Source organism: Macaca mulatta, chromosome 7, assembly GCF_049350105.2.
Source record: "Macaca mulatta isolate MMU2019108-1 chromosome 7, T2T-MMU8v2.0, whole genome shotgun sequence".
NCBI classification, from domain to species: Eukaryota; Metazoa; Chordata; class Mammalia; order Primates; family Cercopithecidae; genus Macaca; species Macaca mulatta.
Window position 1 is genome coordinate 167185589 of NC_133412.1, and position 21445 is coordinate 167207033.

The 21445-nt window shown below is 55.2% G+C and overlaps 2 protein-coding genes across 4 annotated transcripts in view; one reads left to right on the forward strand and one right to left on the reverse strand.

The window, feature by feature from the left end:
- Nucleotides 1–1172: 1172 nt before the first annotated feature.
- FAM181A (family with sequence similarity 181 member A) lies at nt 1173–5426 on the forward strand. The gene is made up of 2 exons (XM_077941664.1): nt 1173–1188; nt 4041–5426. The coding sequence occupies exon 2, from the start codon at nt 4128–4130 to the stop codon at nt 5004–5006; it is 879 nt and encodes a 292-aa protein (XP_077797790.1). The 5' UTR covers nt 1173–1188; nt 4041–4127; the 3' UTR covers nt 5007–5426.
- A 4509-nt stretch (nt 5427–9935) lies between these two features.
- Nucleotides 9936–21445, reverse strand: part of ASB2 (ankyrin repeat and SOCS box containing 2) — a 43696-nt gene continuing 32186 nt past the window's right edge. For all 3 annotated transcript variants that reach the window (XM_015144411.3, XM_077941654.1, XM_077941653.1), the window contains 3 exons: nt 14929–15493; nt 13552–13705; nt 9936–10565 (listed from right to left, as the gene is read on the reverse strand). In XM_015144411.3, coding sequence (XP_014999897.2) covers nt 10429–10565; nt 13552–13705; nt 14929–15493 — 856 coding nt within the window. In that variant the 3' untranslated portion in view covers nt 9936–10428. The remainder of the gene's footprint in view (nt 10566–13551; nt 13706–14928; nt 15494–21445) is intronic.

The following is a 21445-nucleotide window of genomic DNA, read 5'->3' on the forward strand; positions in this document are numbered from 1 at the left end:
AGGGTCTTCTGCATTTAGCTAAGGAGGTTAGACTTCATCTTTGACTCTAGGAACACAGGGATGTGAGAGGGCATTATTAACAATGCTAGGAGTTGGCAGGAGGCATCCTGGAGGAGGGGATGTTTGAGCTGGGCCTTGAAGAATGGCCGAGAGGACAGGGTTGGCTGAGTTGGGCCCAAGAATCAGGTTTGAGGCTTCTGTGAGTGTGTCACCAACTGTAAATGGGAAAAATAATCCCCTCTGCCCAGACACAGGACAATAATGAGAGAACACTGGGAGAACCTTCAGACTGCTGTCTTTCCACCTGCCTATATGGCCAATCACAAAAACACAGAGAGCCTTCCCTTGTGTGGGTCAGAGGCACCGAGAGGCCTGGCCTCAAGCCATAGCTGCCTCCTCTCCCCGCTCCTCACTTCCCAAAGCTGCAGCTCCCGTATTCCTGAGTCAGGAAGGTCCAACGTTGGGCTAGAAGAGTGGAACCCAGGACGCGTGGAGAAAATCTGGTCTTGGCCAGCAGCGTTTAGGCAGTGTCTGGTGCTCATGGGAGCGCCAGGAGGCAATGTGGCCAGGCAGATCCACCTCAGCCTTTGGACGCAGACAGGCCTGGCTTCAAGTTCGAGCTCTGCTGGTTAACAGCTGTGAGGCCTTGGGAAAGTAACTCAACCTCACTTCACTTGTCAGGGCAACCGAAACACTATCCTCACGGAGCTGCCCCGAGGGTCACGTGAGGTCTTCATGTGGCTCGAATATGGCTCTTGGCACATGCTGAGTGTCTGCAAAGAATCCATTTTCTTCCACTTTTCTCTCCCCTTCCTTTCTCGCTTCCCTCTTTTCTTCCTTCTCTCTTTCCTCAAAAAGTGTTTGGTGGAAGAACAGCCCACATTCAGAGCTTTGGAAAGACTTTCATAAGACACCGACTCACCTCCCATGGAGTCCACGGGCCTGGTGGGGACTCACTACTAGCTAAGAAATGAGAGTCATCTTCATGATCTGGCAGTGCGGAATGGGCCGGCAGGGCTGCAGGTGCCGTGGGATCTCGAGGACTCTGGGAGCTGAGCTGAGTGGCTTTAAAATGTCTTGACGCCCTTAGAAGAGAAAAGATCTTCTGGAGAGAGGAATGATGCAGCCTACAGAAAGCACAGAAGGCCCGGGGAGAAAAAGGCAGGGCACAGCAAAGCAGGCTGTTATGTGGTCAGGTGCTGGCTGCCAGAGAGGTTCGAACTCTTGGCTGTGCACACCGGCTTCATGCAGTGGGCAGCAGGGAGCTGGCCCTGGTGGCCACAGGCCCTCAGGACACTCTCTCCAGCCACGTGTGCCAGGTGTTTTGGAGCAGAAAGGATATTTCCTGCCTGTACCAGTCAGGATGGGCTGGGAGTTACTGCAGAAACACATAGCCCTCGAATCTCTGGCACTTAAAATGATGATGGTTTGGCTCTCACCCGTGCAAAGGTTGCCACAGGCAGGAGCAACTCTCCAGGGCACGTAGTGGCCGACAATCTAGGATGCGTCAGTCCAGCGGCGCTTCCGTCTCAGTCCACACTTCCCCGACCCCGCAGCAGGAGAGGAGCATGGAGAATACAGTGCTGGCTTTCAAGGCCTAAATTGAGTTACAGCTTGTCAGCACGGGCCATCTCCTCCAAACCCTTCATTTTGCCTGTAGGGACCCTCAGGCTGGGGGTAGGGGAGATGGCTTGGAGGCAGACCACAGCAGCTGTCTATTGGCCAGTGGGAAGGAGTTGGGGCCATCCCTCCTGGATGGAGGCCCTGGCCCTGCCCTGCCAATGCCCCCAGTCTGGGTAGGGAGACTCCAGAGAGGAGTCCTGCAACCTAAGATGCCAAATCTTAGGTTGCAGTACAGAGGCGTGGGTTGGCGCATAGACCGTCAGCCATCTGGCTGATGAGGGAGACAGGAGGACAAGGCAGTAGAAGGGGAAGAGGAAAGGAAGGGGAAGGAGAGGAGGAGGGAAGAGGAGGCTGAGCCTGGACAGAAAAACGATGAGGCTTGAAAGGGGCCCATGAGTTGGGCTGGCACGGAGGCACGACCATTAGCATTTCCCAGGCAGCCGCCCTCGCCTTCAGCCTCACCTTCCCTCTGGCCAGTTGGTGGGCAGGGCCAACGCCGGCTCTGGGCTCCCTTGCTTGCTCAGAGCGGCCCTGCTTGCAGCCCCGCCGGCGTTGGCACGGTGACAGTAGCCAAGTGTGCAAACTTGTGCCATTGTCCGCAGGCCAGGGGGAGCCATGGAAACTGGCTAATATGACACAGGAAAATGTTTGCTGATGGCAATTCTATGGGCTTTGTCCACCTCTTTCTCCATCATGACGACTCGATTTAAGTCCCTAACTGTTTGACTACAAATGCAAGGGGACCGTGCAACGCCAACCTTTTGTCCGGCTGCGCTGAATGGGCAATTCAGGCTTTGTGCAGCTCAATTGAGGAAGCAAACATAAAGACAAGATTCCTGAGAGCTCCAGCTCCCTTCCCATGGATATCCCAGCACCTCGTTACAGAGTCCTTCCTCGGCCACCTTTTCCGACAGGCATCAGCGCACCTCCCGACCTCGAAGGCCCTCCATCCCCGATCCTGGGGATCCTGGCAGGGAGGGTGGTGGGGATGGCAGGTGGGGGAGAGAGAGAGAGAGAGAGAGAGAGAGAGAGAGAGAGATGGAGAGACAGAGAGAGAGGAGAAGAGAGAGTGAGAGAGAGAGAGCCACTCAACACTCAAGGACAGCGGGAAAAGCAGCCCGCCCCAGCTTACCCCGTCCGATTGTCTGTCCGCACTGGAGCATGGCAGCTGTAGGCCTGGAGTCTTTGGGGGAGGTTTGCAAGCCTGTCTCTACTAGGCCCAGCCCCTTCTCGATCCTGGACATTTTAAATACACACACACACACACACACACACACACACACACACACACCACCCCCTTGAGAAACCAGGGAACCGAGGTCAAGGGGAGGAGGAGCGTGGAGGCCCAGGAGAGTGGGGCTGAAGGGTAAAAATTTACCGGGAAATGATTGCATTTGGGAGCTGTCTTTTTTGTGATGGTCCCCATGGTGACAATTTGTGACGGCAAAGAATGTGGGAACGGGGCGCCGCTGCCTGATTGGGATGCTTTGTATCTGGAGAGGCGCTCCTGATTGGCCTGAGGGGCCCCCCAGCTCCGGGGAGTTGTCCTCCATTCAGCCCACTCGAGGGTTGCACAACTGCTTCCAGCCGGACGGAGCTCAGCCGGCTGCGCCGGGGCCTGTCCCAGGTCTGCAGTGGGGAACCTGCCGGGCCACGTTGGCTGGGCCCTGGCCGCACCTTCGGTCAGTGTGGAGGCCCGGTGGCTCTGGCCCGACTGGGTGGCGGGTGTGGAGCAGGCTGGGGCCTGGGGGAGGGGCGAGGTGCTGTGGGTGGCGGCCGAGGAGGCATGAAATTGCTGCAGATGCTTCTTCGGGGGAGTCCCTGCTGCCCGCAGCCTGAGATCAGCCTGCAAGGCAGGTCTCGATTAAGTGCCAGACAGGGGTCCTGCCTGGTCCTGCGTGAGAGCTGGGGGTGGAGCGTGGGGACTGAGGAGGGGGGCTGGCGCTCCTCATGCCGGGGACGGGAGTGGTGGGAGGGGGAGGCTACCACCAGGGAGGAAGGGGGCTTGGCCTTGCTTTAAAGTGGAGCAGTTGCCTCAGCTCAGAGAATAAACACCTCGCTGGCAAGTTGGCAGCGCGGTGTGTGGGAGACGGGGCAGGCTGGGAATGTGTGCCAGCCCCAGTAATGCCACCTGTAGCTGGGTCACCTTGGGCAAGTTGCTTGACCTTTCTGAGCCTTGGCTGCAAGAAGAGGGCACCAGACGCAAGCAGGCTGGGTGAGGCTCTGCTGGCGCCTGCTGCATCCCAGGTGTGCAGGAAGTGCTCAGCCACTTGCACCCACATCCCTCTACCCAGGACTCTGTTTAAGGCTGAGGGGTGCTGGGGTGGGGACACCGTTTGCAGACAGGTGCTATGGTCTTTTGGCAGTGTTGGGTGTGGTTGCTCGGAGAGACTCCAATGGCCTGTTTTGTCCCCCAGGTCAGCTTGGTGCCCTTCCTTGGAGCTGCCGGCCACCAGCAGAGCCCACCCTCTTCATGGAAAGCCTCGTGCAGTGGCCCCCTGGTGATGGCATCCGACAGTGATGTGAAGATGCTGCTGAACTTCGTGAACCTGGCGTCCAGTGACATCAAGGCAGCCCTGGACAAGTCGGCGCCCTGCCGCCGCTCCGTGGACCATCGCAAGTACCTGCAGAAGCAGCTCAAGCGCTTCTCCCAGAAGTATTCCCGGCTCCCGCGGGGACTTCCGGGCAGAGCCGCTGAGCCCTACCTGAAAAGGGGGTCTGAGGACCGGCCCGGGAGGCTGCTTCTCGATTTGGGCCCTGATTCCAGCCCCCGCGGGGGTGGGGGCTGCAAGGAGAAGGCGCTGAGGAACCCCTACAGGGAGGAATGTCTTGCTAAGGAGCAGCTCCCACAGGGGCAGCATCCAGAAGCTGCCCAGCCTGGCCAGGTGCCCATGAGGAAAAGACAGCTGCCTGCTTCCTTCTGGGAAGAGCCGAGGCCCACCCACAGCTACCATGTGGGGCTGGAGGGGGGACTGGGCCCCAGGGAGGGACCTCCCTACGAGGGTAAGAAAAATTGCAAGGGCTTGGAGCCCCTGGGGCCTGAGATTGTCCCGGTGCCCATGTCTCCGAGGGCCCTGGCTGAAAAGGAGCCACTCAAGATGCCTGGGGTCTCCCTGGTGGGCCGCGTCAATGCCTGGAGTTGCTGCCCCTTCCAGTACCATGGACAGCCCATCTACCCGGGCCCGCTGGGGGCTCTGCCTCAGAGTCCTGTCCCCAGCCTGGGCCTGTGGAAGAAGAGTCCAGCCTTTCCCGGGGAGCTGGCGCACCTCTGCAAGGATGCGGACGGCCTGGGGCAGAAGGTGTGCAGGCCTGTGGTGCTGAAACCCATTCCGACCAAGCCGGCCGTGCCCCCACCCATCTTCAATGTCTTTGGCTACCTCTAGCTGGGCTGAGAGGGCCTCAGCCCCCACCTCTGGCCTGCAGGAGTGTCAAGGTCCCCGAGGTGCTCTCCTGTGAGGAGGTGGCTGGGCCACAGTGTGGCCTCTTCCATTTGTGTGCGTATGGGAGTGGAGGGCAGGATTGGGGCGGGGCTCCTCAAGCAGTCACCCTTCAGTCTTGCAGCCTTGGAAGCTGGGGGGCTGGTTGGCCCCTCCCCAAGCAGGCCAGGGCCCAGCAGCTTGTCCCGCTGTCCCTGTGCAGACCATGGGTGCTAGGATGTTGCCCTTGCTTGCAGACACCCCAGAAGCCAGAGTGACACATCTGTTCACCTGCCACCCACTCTGCAAGCCAATCTCAGTTGTTCTTCTTGTTCTTTGTAAATATTGAGAAAGTTAAAAGAATAAAGACATTTCTTTTGGAGTTTCCATATCTTGGGTATCAAGAGGCTGAATGAGCCCCAGGCTGAGGGCTGCTGGCAGATGTGGTTGGTTTCAGTGAGGCCAGGAGTGGTTGAAACCTCTGAGATATCTGGGAATGGGCGCTGGGGGCCAAGAGCTTGGTTCAACGGAAGGAAGGTGAGGAGGGGAGGAGAGGAGCCACTAGGGAAAGACATGCTGGCGTGGACCCCCCAGGGCGTCCAACATGCTCCAGGGAATAGGCGCTGGAACCAGGGGAGGTAGGGCTGCAGTCCAGCGCCGCCCTGTGCTGTGGGGCCGGACACTTCCTCTGGGGGTCTCCTTGCCCCACCTGCAGGACAATGAGAGGAGAATGAGTCTCTCTGCAGTGCCTTCTGCTCTGCGCACAGCCTCAGGGCAGCCTCTGTGCCAAGGTGATTGTGCCCAACTCTGGTCAGAGGGAAAATCAGGCCAAACAGGAGTTTGGTCCCTTGTGGACAAAACAGGTGGTTTGACCAAATTGTTTCTCCAAATCATGGTCTTGGAGTCTATGTCCACGGGCAAAATAAATCAATTTTAAAAATAATAGCAAATTCCCCTAAACCTCGTTCTCTCTGGCACATACAAAAGGATCCTCTCTAGCGAATTCAGCTTCCGGGTTACCCGCCGATGGGTCTCTCCCTGGGCCTGTTACATACCAGGTGCCCCATCAATGGAATGCTGAGGGCTTTTGCCTGTGACAGTGCAGAGGCGAGTACTGGTAGCAGGAAGTGGCCCTGGATTTTGCTCTTAGTGTCCTACTAGCAAAGCTACCTGAGAGGCCTCCACCTGCACACAGGCCCAGGTTTTCTCTGCTGCTGTGGACGTGGCTCCATGGCTGAGAGAGGGTGGGCCTGCTGGCCTGCCGAGCTGCTTATTTTATCAGAACACAGTTTTCACAACTAAGAAGGGTGCGGCGGGCCAGTCCTGGCTGGGGACTATGGTGTTCTCATCAGTAGTGTGACGTTGGACAAGTTAATCCTCACTCTGTGCCTCAGTCTCCTCATCTGTACAACGGAGGACTAGGAAACAGGTACATCTACCTCTTCTGCACCCCAGGCAAGTGTTGGCTCGTCACAGGCTCCCTCCTTTGGAGCCCGGATATGGCCTCTGATTCTTTCTCACTAATACAGGCTGCAGAATCGGTGGTCACCAAGGGCCCCTCCTACTTGCCTTGTTTTACTCCAGGATTCCCCTGGCGTGGGGAGTCCCCTGGAGGGGCAGCCCCCTCACCAGGAAGCCAGCCAGTGGTTTCTGTCCAATGGCCTCTGAAGACTTCAGAGCCACAGAAACAGGAATGGCCTGGGCAGAGCTGTTCAGAGTCATTATCTGGCCCATGGGATGGGGACAGTCCTCAACCTGGACCCTCAGCCTCTGACTGCTCTGGTCTTAAAGAGCAGCAAGGGGCTGGGGGGTGGGGTACTCTCCTCTGCCCTCTGTGTGGCATCACACAGGCCCTCTGGATCCATGTCGATGAGCCTCAGCTCCCTGCAAACTGCATAAGAGGGGTTTAAATGCCTGCATCCTAGCCTGCCATCTATCAGCTGTGCAATCTTGGGCAAGTTACTTAACCTCTCTGTACTGAAATTTCCTCATTTGAAGAATGTGATTGATAATAGACCTGCTGTATAGGTTGTTGTGAGGCCAATATGAGTGCCTGGCCCACTGTGCTACCCAGATGCTCAAAAGCTCCACCAACCACAAGTCACCTCTTGTAGTTATCTGGTGGTGTCTGTAGGTTCTGTCATGCTGACATTTTAATACCGTTTATGGGCTGTGCTGCCCAGGGGATGATGTGCCTGGACCACACAACCAACCACATCCGCTAGAAGAGGACCTGAGCTCCAGTCTTAGACTAAGATATCTTAGTCTTTGGGGAGAAAGCTCAGGTCTCTCTGGTAAGACTGGCCCGTCCCTGCTCACAGCCCCCGGGGGTACCTGACGATTCATTCATTCAAACGTTTGGAAGCAGAAACCTCTACCAAGACATGGCCTGAGAGAAGCCCCTGGCAACATGATGCCTCCACGTGGAAGCGAGGTAGGCAGAAAGCATGCATTTAGGAAAGCTTTGGTATTAAAAAATCAGTTTTAAATGCTGCTGCAGTAACAACAGCAGATACTCCCCTAATCACAAAGTGAACGGCACTGGTTCAAAGTAAAACCCGGAGCCAGTCCAGGCACCCACCCCCCGCACCCCTTCGTCATCCCCGACACCCACCACTGGGTCAAGTTCACGAAGGGGAATCTCTGCCAGACTTTCAGGGCTGTGTCTGCAATGCTGTGAGACGTCCCTGAGGCGAGGCTGCAAACCTCTTGGGACTGGGCAGGTGCGGCTGCAGGAGGGCCTGCTTCTGCAGAGGGAGGTGGCTGTAAAGTGCTCCACACAGGAGTGATGGTCAAAATGCAAAACGAATGGCACAATGTGAGCACTGACCAACTGGAACCAACCCACCGGAGCAGTCCGAGGCCAGGAATGAACCCCTTAGTTGCTGCGTTGTGGGGAGGTGGGGGCAGGGACCTAAGGAGGCATGGCGCTTGCAGGGAGGGGTCCCCAGCAGTGTTTGACTAAGTGGCATGGACGCTTGTACATTAATATTCTAAGAACCCAAATGTAGCACTGGTGCGTCCCAGGCCAGGAGGTGCCACATCCTGCAAATGGCAACTATAGAGAAAACAGTGGCCAAACCCCTCCCCTATACCTCCCACTCACCCCTTCAGCCCCATCTCCCCCAGGGTGGCACCTCCCTCAGACTGGCACACTGCCCTGCTCAGTGCCTGCGTCTCTGGGCTGGGAGATTTGTGGCTGCTGCCTTAGGACTCTCTAGGACATAATGTGGTCCACGAGATGCTGTAGGTTAAGAGTCTGCCCAATACCCATCTCAGTCCACACACACCAAACAACTCGCACACTGGCCCTGCATGCCTCATCCCATCACCACCTGCCACCCCTGGGGTCAGTTTGACCAGCCGTCACCCAAGATGCAAATGCTCTCCCTTTGGCTTCCGGGTCAGCAAAGGCGTTCTTCCATCGGATTCTCCCCTGGGAGCTGAACCCGCCTTGGCAACTTACCCTGGGCTCTTGGGTTTGAGCATCCCCAGTGGGGGAGCATGCGGGTTTCCTTTGGGGCTTCTTCAGGGTCCCTGCAGGTTCTGCCTGGTGAACAGCAAGGCCGCATGGGACTGTGGCCAAGCACTGTTAAGCTGGAACCCCAGGGACTTGCTGTGTGTGCCCAGGCAAGTCCCTTCCCCTCTCTGGGCCAGTTTCTCGTTTGTATCATGAAGGAGTGGGCAAGACCAGGTTGAGCCCCCTTTGACCCGTGGCCAGAAAGTGCTGCTTGGAAGACGTTTTCTCTGGGAGTTACTGATTCCATAGAAGCCCAGTGTGTCTTTAGCCAGGCATGGTGGCATGCCCCTATAGTCCCAGCTACTTGGGAGGCTGAGGCGGGAGGATCACCTAAGCCCAGGAGGCGGAGGTTGCAATGAGCCGAGATCATGCCACTGCACAACAGCCTGGGCAGCAAAGTGAGACTCTGCCTCGAAAAAAAAAAAAAAAAGGAAAAGAAACCCAGTGTGTCAGAGCCAGCAAGGGGCCATCATGTTTCACCATACAGATGAGGAAACTGAGGCCCCAGAGATGCAAGCCAATGGCAGGCGGAGCCTGGAACCAGTGCTCCCCTCCATCACTCTAGCTGCTTAATTTCCAAAGCCCAGAAACTACCTTTGACCTTGCTTGAGACTCTACTAGATCCTGGGACTGGCCTGGTACAGGCTCTGGGCCAGGTGGCCTGCTCCAGTGTTGCTGCAGAGTAGCCTGGACTTGGTGGCTTCACTCACACTTGTAAAGGGAGTGCCAATGAGTCACTACAGCTTCCATGGAAATAGGGCCTGCTGCATCTCAGCCCTCGGGGCCTGGAGACACCCCCAGAGAGTGCCACATGGTGGCAAGCCTTAGCTCTGCCCTGCACCGCCTGAAAACAGGATGACAATTCCTGTCCTGCTCATCCCACAGGGCCTCATGAGGACAGAGGGAGGCACACCGGGGCCAGAGCTCCATGCACTCTTAGGCTTGGTACCTTTGCAAGGGCTGACCATGGCCATCACTCTAGCACTGCTGCTCACGGTAGGCAGTATTTAATGTTTTTCCCTAGTTTCTCAACAGCCAGCAAAACAGGGGTGAGCAGGGTGTGAACACAGAGTGCCAGGAAACGTGTAAGACATCCCCAGGTGTCGGGAGACATCTGGGCCCTGAGGCTGTTTGTGATGGTGTGCCTGTTTCCATGGTGATTGAACGAGGAGAGGAAAACCCACTGGGCCATCATCGGGCCTCGCCTGGGGAGTGAAGAACACAGCCTCTGGGGTCTTTCAGGAGCCCAAAGGTGACACATTCAGGGGTCCTTGTGCCCCATCCCCACACCTGCCCTGCTCCCACTACTGCCAGGAGCAAGGCTGAGGACCTCAGGCATCAGGAAGTCTGATGAGAGGGACTTCACTGGGCAGGTGTCACGTGTGTAACATTTATTGTATTAATACTTAACAAAGCCTTCCAAGACCCAGGCTCCCCCTACCCCCTACCTTGGGCCACGTCTTCATCTTAGTCTTTGGGGAGAAAGCTCTGAAGTCAAGTGGTGAGTTTTCCAGAGCGAGTGCAGGGGCGCAGGGAAGGCTCTGAGCCCGCCTTCCCCAGAACACCTCAAGCTCTGCCCTGGCCCCAGGAATGGAGGTTTCTGCCATTCCCGAAGGCAGAGGAGGTCTGGGATCTGCTCGTCAGTTTGTAAACAAATGATTCTTCTCCTCCTTGACACATTCTGTTCTCTGCTCTGGCCAAAGCTCTGGCTCTGAGACCCAGTGAGATCCTGGTAGCTGTCCAGGATGAGAGGGAGGCAGCCCTCTGTCACCAGGTCCCCCTTGGAGTTGGGGACACCGACGTCCTGAAACGTCCTGAAACTTAGTAAGAAGAGTCTGAGGGGCTACTCCTCTCTCCCCGTGGCCCCAGTTACTGGGTGTTCTCGTATTTCAGGTATCTAATCAGCCTGCCTGGGAGCGGCAAGGTGTCTAGGAGTTTTATACGGTATTTCCCAATGGCCTTTCGAACCCGCAGCCGGCAAAGGTGAGCCAGAGGTCTTGGAGGTTCTGAAAAAAGGAGGGAAAGGCAGAGGCTGATTTATCATTTGCAGTAAGCAAAGGGATTGCATCTGTGACCCCAGCCTATGGGAGGAGCCCAGCTGATGTGGATGGGTAAGAGAGGGGGTGCCCGCTGCTGGTCACCCCAGTCCCTGCCAACTAAAGAGACCCAGCAAGCCACCTTCCCACTGTTCACCCCTCATTGATCTGCACAGCTCAAGCAGTTGACAGCATGGTTAGCACACCCATTTCACAGGTGAGGAAACCGAGGCTTAGCAAGGTTCTGAGCCTTGCCCAGGATCCCTCCTGGGACTAGTGGTGGTGTCTCCCTCCTCTTGAGCCTCTTCCTCTTCACACACAAGCTGGGCCCCCAAACACAGCCTTAGCAATGGGGTCAGAGGTTTGACCTCTTAAGTGCTCCCACATGTGGAATTCAACTTGGAGCTCCTGGTGGTGCTGAGAGGCCAGGGTAAGGGGGCAGAGACTGGCAGCTCCCCTCAGGCCCCAGAATCCCACCTGGCTGCCTCCCCCAGGAGCCATGTAGTGAAGTTTTCTGAGCTGGGGAGTGGGTAGAGGTAAGAGCAGGGGATGAATGCACCCAGTAATGGAGTAATTTATTTCAATCCTCAGCAAAGGGTCGGATACAAAGAAAGGGCTTGTAGAATCACAGAATGTCATTCATTCACTCATTCATTCATTCATTCATTCATTCACTCATTAATTCATTCATTCCCCAGGCACATGCTGAGCCCCTCTGCTGCACCTGACTCTGTGCTTGGGCCAGATATGCAGAGGTGCCTGCCCAGAGGCTCCAGGGGAGGCTTCCACAAGAGACGGTGCCCTTTGAGTGGGTCCTGAGGGCTGAGGGCAGGAATTTCCAGGTAAGGACAGGAGACAGGGACATTCTAAGCAGGGAAAACAGCAAGTGGCAAGGCCAGGAAGTCATGCAAGACCGGGGCTGGAGGGGCAGGTGGGATGTGCAGCGAAGGCGGAGGGCCAGGCAGCGGCAGTGTTGCCTAGCGAAGCATCCACACACCCATCACTGTTTCTGACACTTCCACTGCCCTCCGAGCTGCCCTCTGAGTTCACTGCCTTCTGAGCTCAGATGTTTCTACTACATAGTACCGCAAAGAGCAGGGAAGCATCATTCCTGTTGTCCAGGCATCTTGTCTGGTTAGCTCCTATTTCTATCTCTTAAATGCTGTGGTCTGGATAAAAAAATAACGTGGTTACCTTGTACATAGAAGGTCTTGAACATATATTCATTTAATGGCTGAATTGGAATAATTAATTATAGGCATTGAGGCCAGTTAGGACACTTTTTTAACAGTCCAGAAAATAGATGGGGAAAACCCTTAGGTAATAAGCTTAGAATATAACCTCCCCTCTGGGAAACTCAGCACAGGCTGTTGGTGAGCAGAGGACATGGAAGCATGAGGGCTGGGCTGGCCAATCCATGGGCTCTGGGTGTCCTTCCCAGAATAAGGATGTCGATGTTGTAGCATTAAACAAATAAGCGCGTGGGGACCATCTTGCAGGTGGAAAGTGGGCTTTAAAGTAACCCAAATAGGTATTGCTTAAGAACGACTTGTTTTACTGGCTAACAAATGTGTATTGCACACTAAGGTCTCTGCAGGGATTTCCCTGGGGCATGCTTTAGTTGTGAGGGATCACCCTTCTCTAAGGAAGGCAGGAGAAGGTAACAGAATGGGTGGGACTGATATCTAGGCATAGACTGCTCCACCCTCTAGTGCCCAAGGATCGTGGTGACAGCAACCAATTATTCATTAATTCCCTGAAGGTTTATCATGCATCTAGAGTTAAGCCCTGAGTGAATGCGCAAGTTGACACCTCCCTCCCCGTTACTGCCCCAGAAACTTTATCAAAGGCTTCAGTTCAAGTGCCTTCCAGGCACCTGTGCCAATGAAAAATCCTACAGCACATTTGGGATCACAGGGGTGTGAGGATCAAGGAGGAACGTGGTGAGTCAGAGTTAGGGCACAGGGGTGGGCCCCCGAGGCTGCACAGTCTCACCTGGGGACAGGAACAGTAGTGGTGGAATGACAATGACCTGCTGCAGGTCAGCCTCCTTTGACAAACACTTGGCCAGGGTAGGACTGTGCCCTCAGAGCCAGAGAAAGCCCTAGGGTAGCTGGAATGCCACTGCACAGATACCCATTTCTGTCACCGGTGGCAGAAATCCTGTTTGCCCAGGTGAGCTCCATCAATGCCTAAGAGGGATTCTGGCTTCCTCAGCCTGACTTAGCCAGGCAGCCCCATCTACTCTGCACACATCAGAGGGACAGTGGCCGAACCCCACTTCACTGTGCCTGGCACAGTTCAGGCGGGTAGAGCTGAAAGGGGCTGGACAATGATCCTGCCCAGGCATGTCTGTTCAGGTGGGGAGAGGCCTCATCCAGCAAGGCCCTGGCAAGGCTGGCTCCAGGGTTCAGGGGCCTGTCTCCCACACCAGGGTGTTCTGTGTACCAACAGCCTTGGCGCCACCTGGGAGCCTGCTGAAATACAGACTCCCCGGCCCTGCCCCAGACCTGCAGAATCAGAAGCTGCATTTTTAACAGGACACCCAGGTGCTTCATGTGCACTTTAGTCTCAGACACCCTAGACCACCATCCTCCCCTCTCCCCTCCTACAATGCCTCTTGGTGGCCCCAAATCGTTCACAACCTACTCTGAAGGTCCCGGTACCCTTCAGGGAGCTGTAGCTGTTTTAAACATCATGGAAAGATGTACTGGAGAGACTCTGGGGTTGGTCAAACCTGGGTTTCAATCCCAGCTCTGCCACTAACTAACTGTGACTTTGGCCCAGGTGGCACAACTCTGTGAGGGGCAGATTCCTCATGTTTCATCCAAGGAGGCACAGAGCCTGGCACGGAGCAGATGGTCACGGGGTTAGGAACAGTCGCATTCCCTGAGGCCTGGGACTCTGAGTCAGGCAGGGAGATCTGCCAGCCTCGGCAGCAGCAGCAAGTTCCTACCTGCCTTCTCCTTGATGACGGCCCAGTCCTCAAAGCTGTCGATGTGCTCCTTCAGCCGCGAGCAGAGCTGCACATTGCCCACATAGTCCAGGAGGACATCAATGATGGGCCCTGCCCAGCGGCTCACCTCCGGGGCAGATACGAACTCACAGAACTGAAAGAGAACACGCCGGGACCAAGAAGTGAGTTCATTTCACCAGCAGGAGCCTGCGGCCAGGGAGGACAGGGGATGTGTCCAAGCACAGACACTGTGCATACCCAGGCTAGGATCCCCTGAACCATGTCACCTCAACACAGGCTTCTGCTGCCCCAAGTGGAAGATGGACAACTTAAGCAAGTCACATCACCTCTGAGCCTCAGTTTCCCTGTCTATAAAACAGGTACATGAAACCAATTCCAAGGGGATTTAACATGAGAATTAGGTAACATGAGCATAAACTTTGCACACAGTAGGCAGCTCATGAATGATCCCCATTAACCATTAAAATAATGATCTCCAGGAGAGGCGTGTGTCTAAATTCCTTTTAAGTTCTGACTCTTTTTTTTTTGCTTTTTCTTTTTTTTGAGCTGGAGTCTCGCTATGTTGCCCAGGCTGAAGTGCAGTGGCACGATCTCGGCTCACTGCAAGCTCCGCCTCCCGGGTTCACGCCATTCTCCTGCCTCAGCTTCCCGAGTAGCTGGGACTACAGGCGCCCGCCAACACGCCCGGCTAATTTTTTTATATTTTTAGTAGAGACGGGGTTTCACCGTGTTAGCCAGGATGGTCTCGATCTCCTGACCTCATGATCCGCCCGCCTGGGCCTCCCAAAGTATTGGGATTACAGGCGTGAGTCACCGCGCCCGGCCCAATTCTGACTTTTAAAGTAACAACATGGACATGTCCTGCCTCTGGGTCGCTGGTTTCTGCTCTGACCTGACCCTACACCAGCCTGCTCTCGACATCCCTTTCCGGATCGTGCTTATTTCACATCGCAGTCCAGGTGTAGGTTTGCTGGAGGTGACAAGCCTCTTAGTTTGGCAGAGTTCTCCAATCCGCTATTGGTTCCTTCAATTCCCCAACTCAGCGGACCACAATAAGGATTTCACTGTTCCAATGCACCACTAAGTTCTGCGGCCTCTAAAGTGTGCTAACTTCTAGTTCCTTCCAAAGCTCCCTCCAAAGCGCCCTAACCGCTAAGCCACACTACCCAGGACGCGGGTTAACCACTGTGCTCTGCTGCCTCCAAAGCTGTCCACACTTCCCCCCAAAGGTGTTAATCACTAGTCCACGCTGCTCCCGAGGAGCGCGAACCACCCGGCCCCACCACCGCCCATGCGCGCTTGTCCCCAGGCCACATCCAAAAGCAGCACTCCCCACCAGCGGCGCGCGCCGCCCACCTGCACCACGCTGGGCTCCTTGTCGGACACGGGCGCATCGTTGAACCTGCTGGAGGGCTGCGGCGCCGGCGGGTGCGGGCCATTGCCGTAGAGGCATGAGAAGCAGGGCTCGCCGTCGCAGCCCAGGTCCATGAGGAACTTGAGCAGCGACAGGCACTTCATGGCGAACATGATGGTGGCGGGGAAGGCGGTGGGATGCGTGGCGATATAGGCGTCGATGTTCGCGCCGTGGTCTAGCAGCAGCTGCATGGTGCGCAGGCAGCCGTGGCGGATGGCCACGAGCAGGGGGCTGATGACGTCACGGTTGGGGTCGGCGCCGTGTTCCAGCAGCAGCTCGGTGGCGTACACGTTGTTGTTGACCACGGCGAAGTACAGGGCGGAGCTGCGCCGGTCCTCGTAGAGGCGCGCGCGCTCGGGCGCCAGCGGCGCGTTCACGTCGAAGCGGGCGCTCAGCAGCGCCTCCAGCACCGCGTCGTTGTTGCGCTCGGCCGCCAGGTGCAGCGGACTGACGCCGCTACGGCGTACGCGCGTGCGACTGGTCACCGGCAGCAGCATCTGCACGATCCTGCCAGGTTGAGGGGCGGGCGCGGGTGAGGGGAGGGGCGGGCGCGGGTGAGGGGAGGGGCGGGCGCGGGTGAGGGGAGGGGCGGGCGCGGGTGAGGGGAGGGGCGGAGTGGGGCAGGCCTCGCCAGCAGGGAGCGCTCGGGAGCCAGGTCTGGCTGCTCGCCCTTACCGCGGGCTGCGGCGCGGGTCCCACCTGCAGGGGGCGCCGCGGGTCAACCATTCTCACCCCATTGGGGAAGATGGGGTCAGCTGCCGTCCTCGCTTTACAGATAAGGAAACGGAGGCTCAGAGAGCTTCAGCCACCCTCCCAAAGTCACATAGCCAGTAAGGGGCAGAGCTGGGCTTCAGACCCAGAACCCTTGGCCTCGGAAGTCTGAGTTCTTAAAAACCTGCCATACTGCACCAGGGTTTCAAGAAGCTGCCACTGATTTGTTTCAGGCTAAGCGCTGTTGCCCATTGCCAGCTCAGTTATCTGGAGGAATTGACTGGAAGGCCCCCAAATCCAATGTGGCGAAGTTTGGAACCAGACCCTGCTCTCTCTGGGGGAGGACGGACAGGGACAGCCAGATCCCAGAGCCCACTATGTGCCAGAAGGCTCCTAGAGGCTTTACAAGTGCTATTGGGTTCAATCTTTACAATAACTCCTAAAGCAAGGCTCATCATTCCCATTTTGCAGATGAGAAGATTCAGGGCTTTGAGAGACTAAGGGGCTTGCCCAGCCATACAGTTAGAAGAGGGGAACCAGGGTGTGTGCCCTCCTCTGACTCCAGGGCTGAGCTGTCCTACATCCCTATCTTGCTGTCCTGGGACCCCAGTGGAGCCACGAGATCCTGAGGACAAAAGGGGACAAATGTGTTTGGCCCCAACTACTACTGCCCCAGGCCCCAACCAGCCCACTGTGACCATGAGGTTACTTACACTCCTCTCCTGTGTGTCTCACTGCCTCCTGCCCTGAAGGCTGATGCTAGCTTCTCCCAGTCTCTCTGCCTCACCTTCTGGATGTGGAGAACTTGGTCAGCCACTGCTGAAGCCTGAGCTCCCTGCAACCACCAGTTCCTCTCTGTCCTAAAACTCGAGCACTGATCTCAGCACTTTCCCTCTATTAATCTATGAAATCCTCCCAGTAGCCCTCTGAAGTGAGTACTATAATATCCTCACTTCAGAGGTGAGGAGACAGTAGCCCAGAGAAGGTATGTGACTCCTCCAAGGATACACAGCCAGTAAGTGATGGAGCCAGGATTTAAACCCAGGCAGTCTGACCCCAAAGCTACACTCTTAACAACTCCCCTACCTCTTGTGTAGCAGTCAGGGTGACAGTTAACATATCATGGGGTTTTGCAGTCTTCACAATGTGTTAACTTGCCTGCCCATTTTACTTTCACTGCAGCCCTGGGTGGGAGTGGCCGGAGCAGGCCTGTGGCCTTCTTTTTAACAGATGTGGCTCAAAGAGCTGAGGTGACTAATCAGGAGTCATAAGACAACTCTGGGGACTCAACCCCAGGATTCTTGACCCCTTCTCTTGGCTCTCTTCTCCTAGACCCCTGCCACCTGCAAGAACAAGCTCCTGCCACCAATATGATTCCAGACCCTAATCCGCCCAATCCCTGCTGACAGGTGACCTCACAGCCTCCTGTGGGGCTCCAAGGAGGTGGCCATTGCAGGGGGTGGGGCGGGGGGGGGGTGAAGGGGAGAGAAGCAGGTGCCACCAGGCCCATTCCCACGCCTCTCGCCTCCTGGCACGCTGGCTTCCTGGAAATCTGATGCCAGTGACCTCCTGCTGGGATCTCAGTGGAAACTATTATTATTGTTAGTGATGCTGTGTTTGGCTAAAATCTGACTCTAAAACCTCAAAAGGAAATTCACACACCCAGGGGGGCTAATTGCCTCCTAATTTCTATTTGTGTAGGCACAGGAGGCCTGACTTTGCTCTGCAGAGGTGCTGGTCAAAAGCAGGCCTGGGCCTCACCCTGGATGGCGGCCACAGCCAAGAAATGCTCCGCTAACAGCTGTAACATGCCCAAGCACGGAAAAGAACAGTGAGAGGGGCTGCCCTGGGGCCACTGGCCAGATGGGGCTGGTATCTCTGGCAGGTCACAGCTGGTCTCTGGCAATTCACGAACCAAGGGAAAGTGGCAGAAATGTGGGAACTTGAGCATTGTCTCAGTAATGCAGTGAATCATATTATTGTGGCAGGACTCTGCCAATCAGAAAGTAAATGTGTAATGCCGGACAGGCTCTGGAGATCAGTGTGTCCAGCTCTCCCATTTTACAGAGGGTAAAACTGAAGCCCAGACTTGGGGTGAGGAATAGAGTGAGGTTGGACAGAAGGTGGGTGGTGCACAAGAGCAAAATGCAGGTCTCTGGATGCCCAGGGTCACGCCTTCTACGATGCCCCACTCCTCCCAACCATGGGAGCGGCCATGTTGGTAGCCCCACTGCACATCATCACTCCTCTCCCCCAGCCCATTTTGTGGGGCAGAGGACAGGAGGACAAGGGGGTGACCCCACCAAACAGTCTGACTCCCCACTTCTCCCACAGGCATGTTTTGGGATCTCAGAGTACAATTGCTCAAGCGGCACCTTATGAAGAGGATCAAAGGTGACCATTGCCTGACAGAGCCGTAGGTGTCTGGAAGGATGGCTCCCTACCCCTTCCTTGTCCCCTCCCCAATGCAGAGGCCACACCTACCAGCTTAGCTTTGCCTGTCTAGGCCCTGAGACCAGAGCAGATCCAGCTCAGGGTCATTCCAGAAAGGCCCAGTGCAGCAGCGTGGCAGGTGCTGAGCTGTCTCTGACCTTGGACCACATTCCGAATCACTGGGCTCCTGTCTTGTTCCCGGGACTCACCAGTGTCTGAAGCCTGACATCCTTGCCCCAGGCCCGGGCTCCCACGCCAGGATTCTAGTTTCCTCAAAGCAGCAGCCTTGCCATACCACCTGGCCCTGGCTCTGATGTCCTTTCTGAATCTAGCCCAACAGCAGGGGAACGGGCAGAGAGCTTTGAGCCAACGCAAGCTGTCCTTAGCTAGAGAGGGGCCCAGCATGGGCACTGGGGAAACCAGGAGGCTCAGAGTCAGGGGTACATGGGTTACACACCAGCTCTGCTTTTCAGCACTGGGCCAGCACAGGCAAGTCACTTAACCTCTCTGAACCACACCTAAAGCAGAGGGGTAATTAATTGTAATAATAGTGATGATGATGATGACGATGGCTATAGCTACCCTTTATTGAGCTCCAATGGGTTGCTGTGAGCACTTTACCCCTTACCTTCCTAAGTCATAGTTGTGCTAATATTGCTGAGCGCTTACTATGTGCCAGGTACCATTTAAAGGGGTGCTCACATTTGTTTACTTAATTTAATCCTAGCATGACCCTCAGAGCTAAGAACTTAATCTCATTTACTCATTTACTCATAACAGTCCAGCAAGGTAGGACTGCTTACAATCCCAGGTCCAGGTTACAAAGCACAATGTAATAATCTTTCACCAAGCTGCTTTTGAGTATAAAATGAGATCTTACGCATGAATCTGATCGGCCTGTAGGCGGCAGTGAATAAACAGTGCTCTTGGTATCTTGACCACCACAATGACTGCAGCCTACTGCCCCTGTGACCCTAAACACAGAGGTATTCTGAGTCACCAGGTCACTGTGGTGTGACCTTTGTCAGTGTTCAGTGTAAATTTGGATGGAGGGCCGGGTGCGGTGGCTCACGCCTGTAATCCCAGCACTTTGGGAGGCTGAGGCGGGTGGATCACTTGAGCTCAGGAGTTCGAGACCAGCCTGGACAACATGATGAAACCCCGTCTCTACTAAAATACAAAAATTAGCCAGGTGTGGTGGTGGACACCTGTAATCCCAGCTACTTGGGAGGCTGAGGAAGGAGAATCACTTGAACCCAGGAGGAAGAGGTTGAAGTGAGCCAAGATCGTGCCACTGCACTCCAGCCTGGGTGAAGAGAGAGACTTGGTCTCAAAGACAAACAAACAACAACAACAACAACAAATTGGCTGGAAGATTGACATGGGAACCGGTTGCCCACAGACGGCTCCATTGCCAACACTTCTGAGCTTCACTGTGCCACTCTGACTTGTTTCCTATGAAGTCTTGAGTTCTGAGCCTCAGTTTCTCTTTTAACTAATGGGGATATTAACTTGCTTGTCAATGTACTTTATAAACTGCTTTTTAATTTAATATATTAAGTGTTCTCTATTTTGCCTTGTTCCAGAAAGAATTTCAACCGGCTTGCAAAGATTGATAAAATACAGCAAAAGTATTATATATTGGAGTTAAAAGAGAAGGAATATTTTAAAACGAGGGAGTCAGAAGTAAGGCCCAGAACACAAGTCTGTGTTTTCTCTTGGCCACAGAAGAGGCTCTGAGATCCTGATTCTCTACTCAGGCTGCACAGTAAAATCTCCTGGGCAGCTCTTAGACACCCTGAAGCCTCAGGCACAGCCCAGGCCAGTGGCAGCACCATCTAGTCAGTGGGGCCCAGGCATCAGGGTTCCTAGAGCAGCCAAGGTTGGAAACTACTGTTTTGGGAGCTATTCTTGGGCCATCTGCTCTGGGCTAACTCATACAGTTTCTGAATAAATCTATCTTTGGTGTTGATCTTTTATTTCATACAGTGGCTTTGCTAAACTGGAAATGAACAACAGGAAAATGTGTGTCTTGGAGGTGACTGGGACATCAGGACTTTAGGGCTCCTTTCTCAGCACACCCACATGTCACCCCCTGTGGTTAAGTGTGCTGACGAGAAGACACCATGTGGCAAACAGCCCTCGGCTCCTGGTGCTGCCTTCTATGCCTGGGACGGCTAGGGTGTGTTGACAGGTGGCAGAATGCGGAATGCCTATGGAATGTCACATCAAATCCCCGAGCAGAGGGCCTTTAATGCTGTATGCCCAGGGAGGGAGTGATGAGCTCGGGGCTTGCTGGCCATGGGCCCTGCCCCGTGGCAGAGGCTGCTGGGAACCAGGCTTTAACCCTTTGTTGGGTAGCCCTAAAAAGTGGCCCAGGCCCTCTGAGCCTTGGGGGACAGAGGGAAATGGGGCCTGAGAGGGGAGGTTGAATAACCAGGGAATTCATCCTGGGAATCTGCATGAATCCAGGGTAGGTGAGTTTAGGGGAACATCAACCATGTATACAGTGTTCCTGGATCATCCCCAAGGCCGCCTAGGGCCCATTCAGCTTCTCCTCCAGCTGGGGTCAGACTGCCAACACCTCTGGGTTCACTTGAAGGCAGCCCAGATGAACGTCCCAGCCCTGCTGCTATCTCGAAAATCACTTCCATATCTGGCCTTGGCTTCCTTCTCTGTAAAACCAGGGCCTGAGTTAGATCAGTGGCCCCTGCAGCTATGGACAGGCTGTATCTGATTTTCTCTGGGAGCTTTTCAAAGAGACAGTGGGGCTCCTTCTCTCCTGGAGATTCTGGTTCACTGGATCTGACATGGCATTTTAAAAATAGCCCAGAGGGACATGGATGTGCAGGCTAGAATTGGGGGGTAGTGGCCCAGGAGATTTCCAAAGTGCACACATTTCCCGCATGTTCACTCTGGATCTGTCTGGGGTCAGGCTCAAGGTAAACTGTGTTTGCCCAACTCTGACTGATGCCCGATGATTTGTGGAACTGAAGAGAAAGGAGCCATCTTGCCCGTGCCCACTGCCTGGCTTGAGCTGTAACTGCACAACCATGGAATACACTCTCCCTAAGTAAGAGTGGGTGAGCATAGAATGCCTGGGCACACACTAGGTGCAGGCGCACTGCTAGGTGCTTTATTTCCATTCTATATCCATGCATGTCCATTATATCCATTTTACTGGTCCTCTGACAACCCCATGAGCCGGCTGTAACCATTTCCCATTTTATAAATGAGGAAAATGAGGCTCAGCAAAGTTGAACAACTTTCCCAATGGCCTCAGCAGGGATTCACACCCAGATCTGTCAGCCTTGT

Bases quoted from the DNA above. Each gene is read 5' to 3' on its own strand.
- FAM181A (XM_077941664.1), top strand. From the start codon at position 4,128: ATGGCATCCGACAGTGATGTGAAGATGCTGCTGAACTTCGTGAACCTG.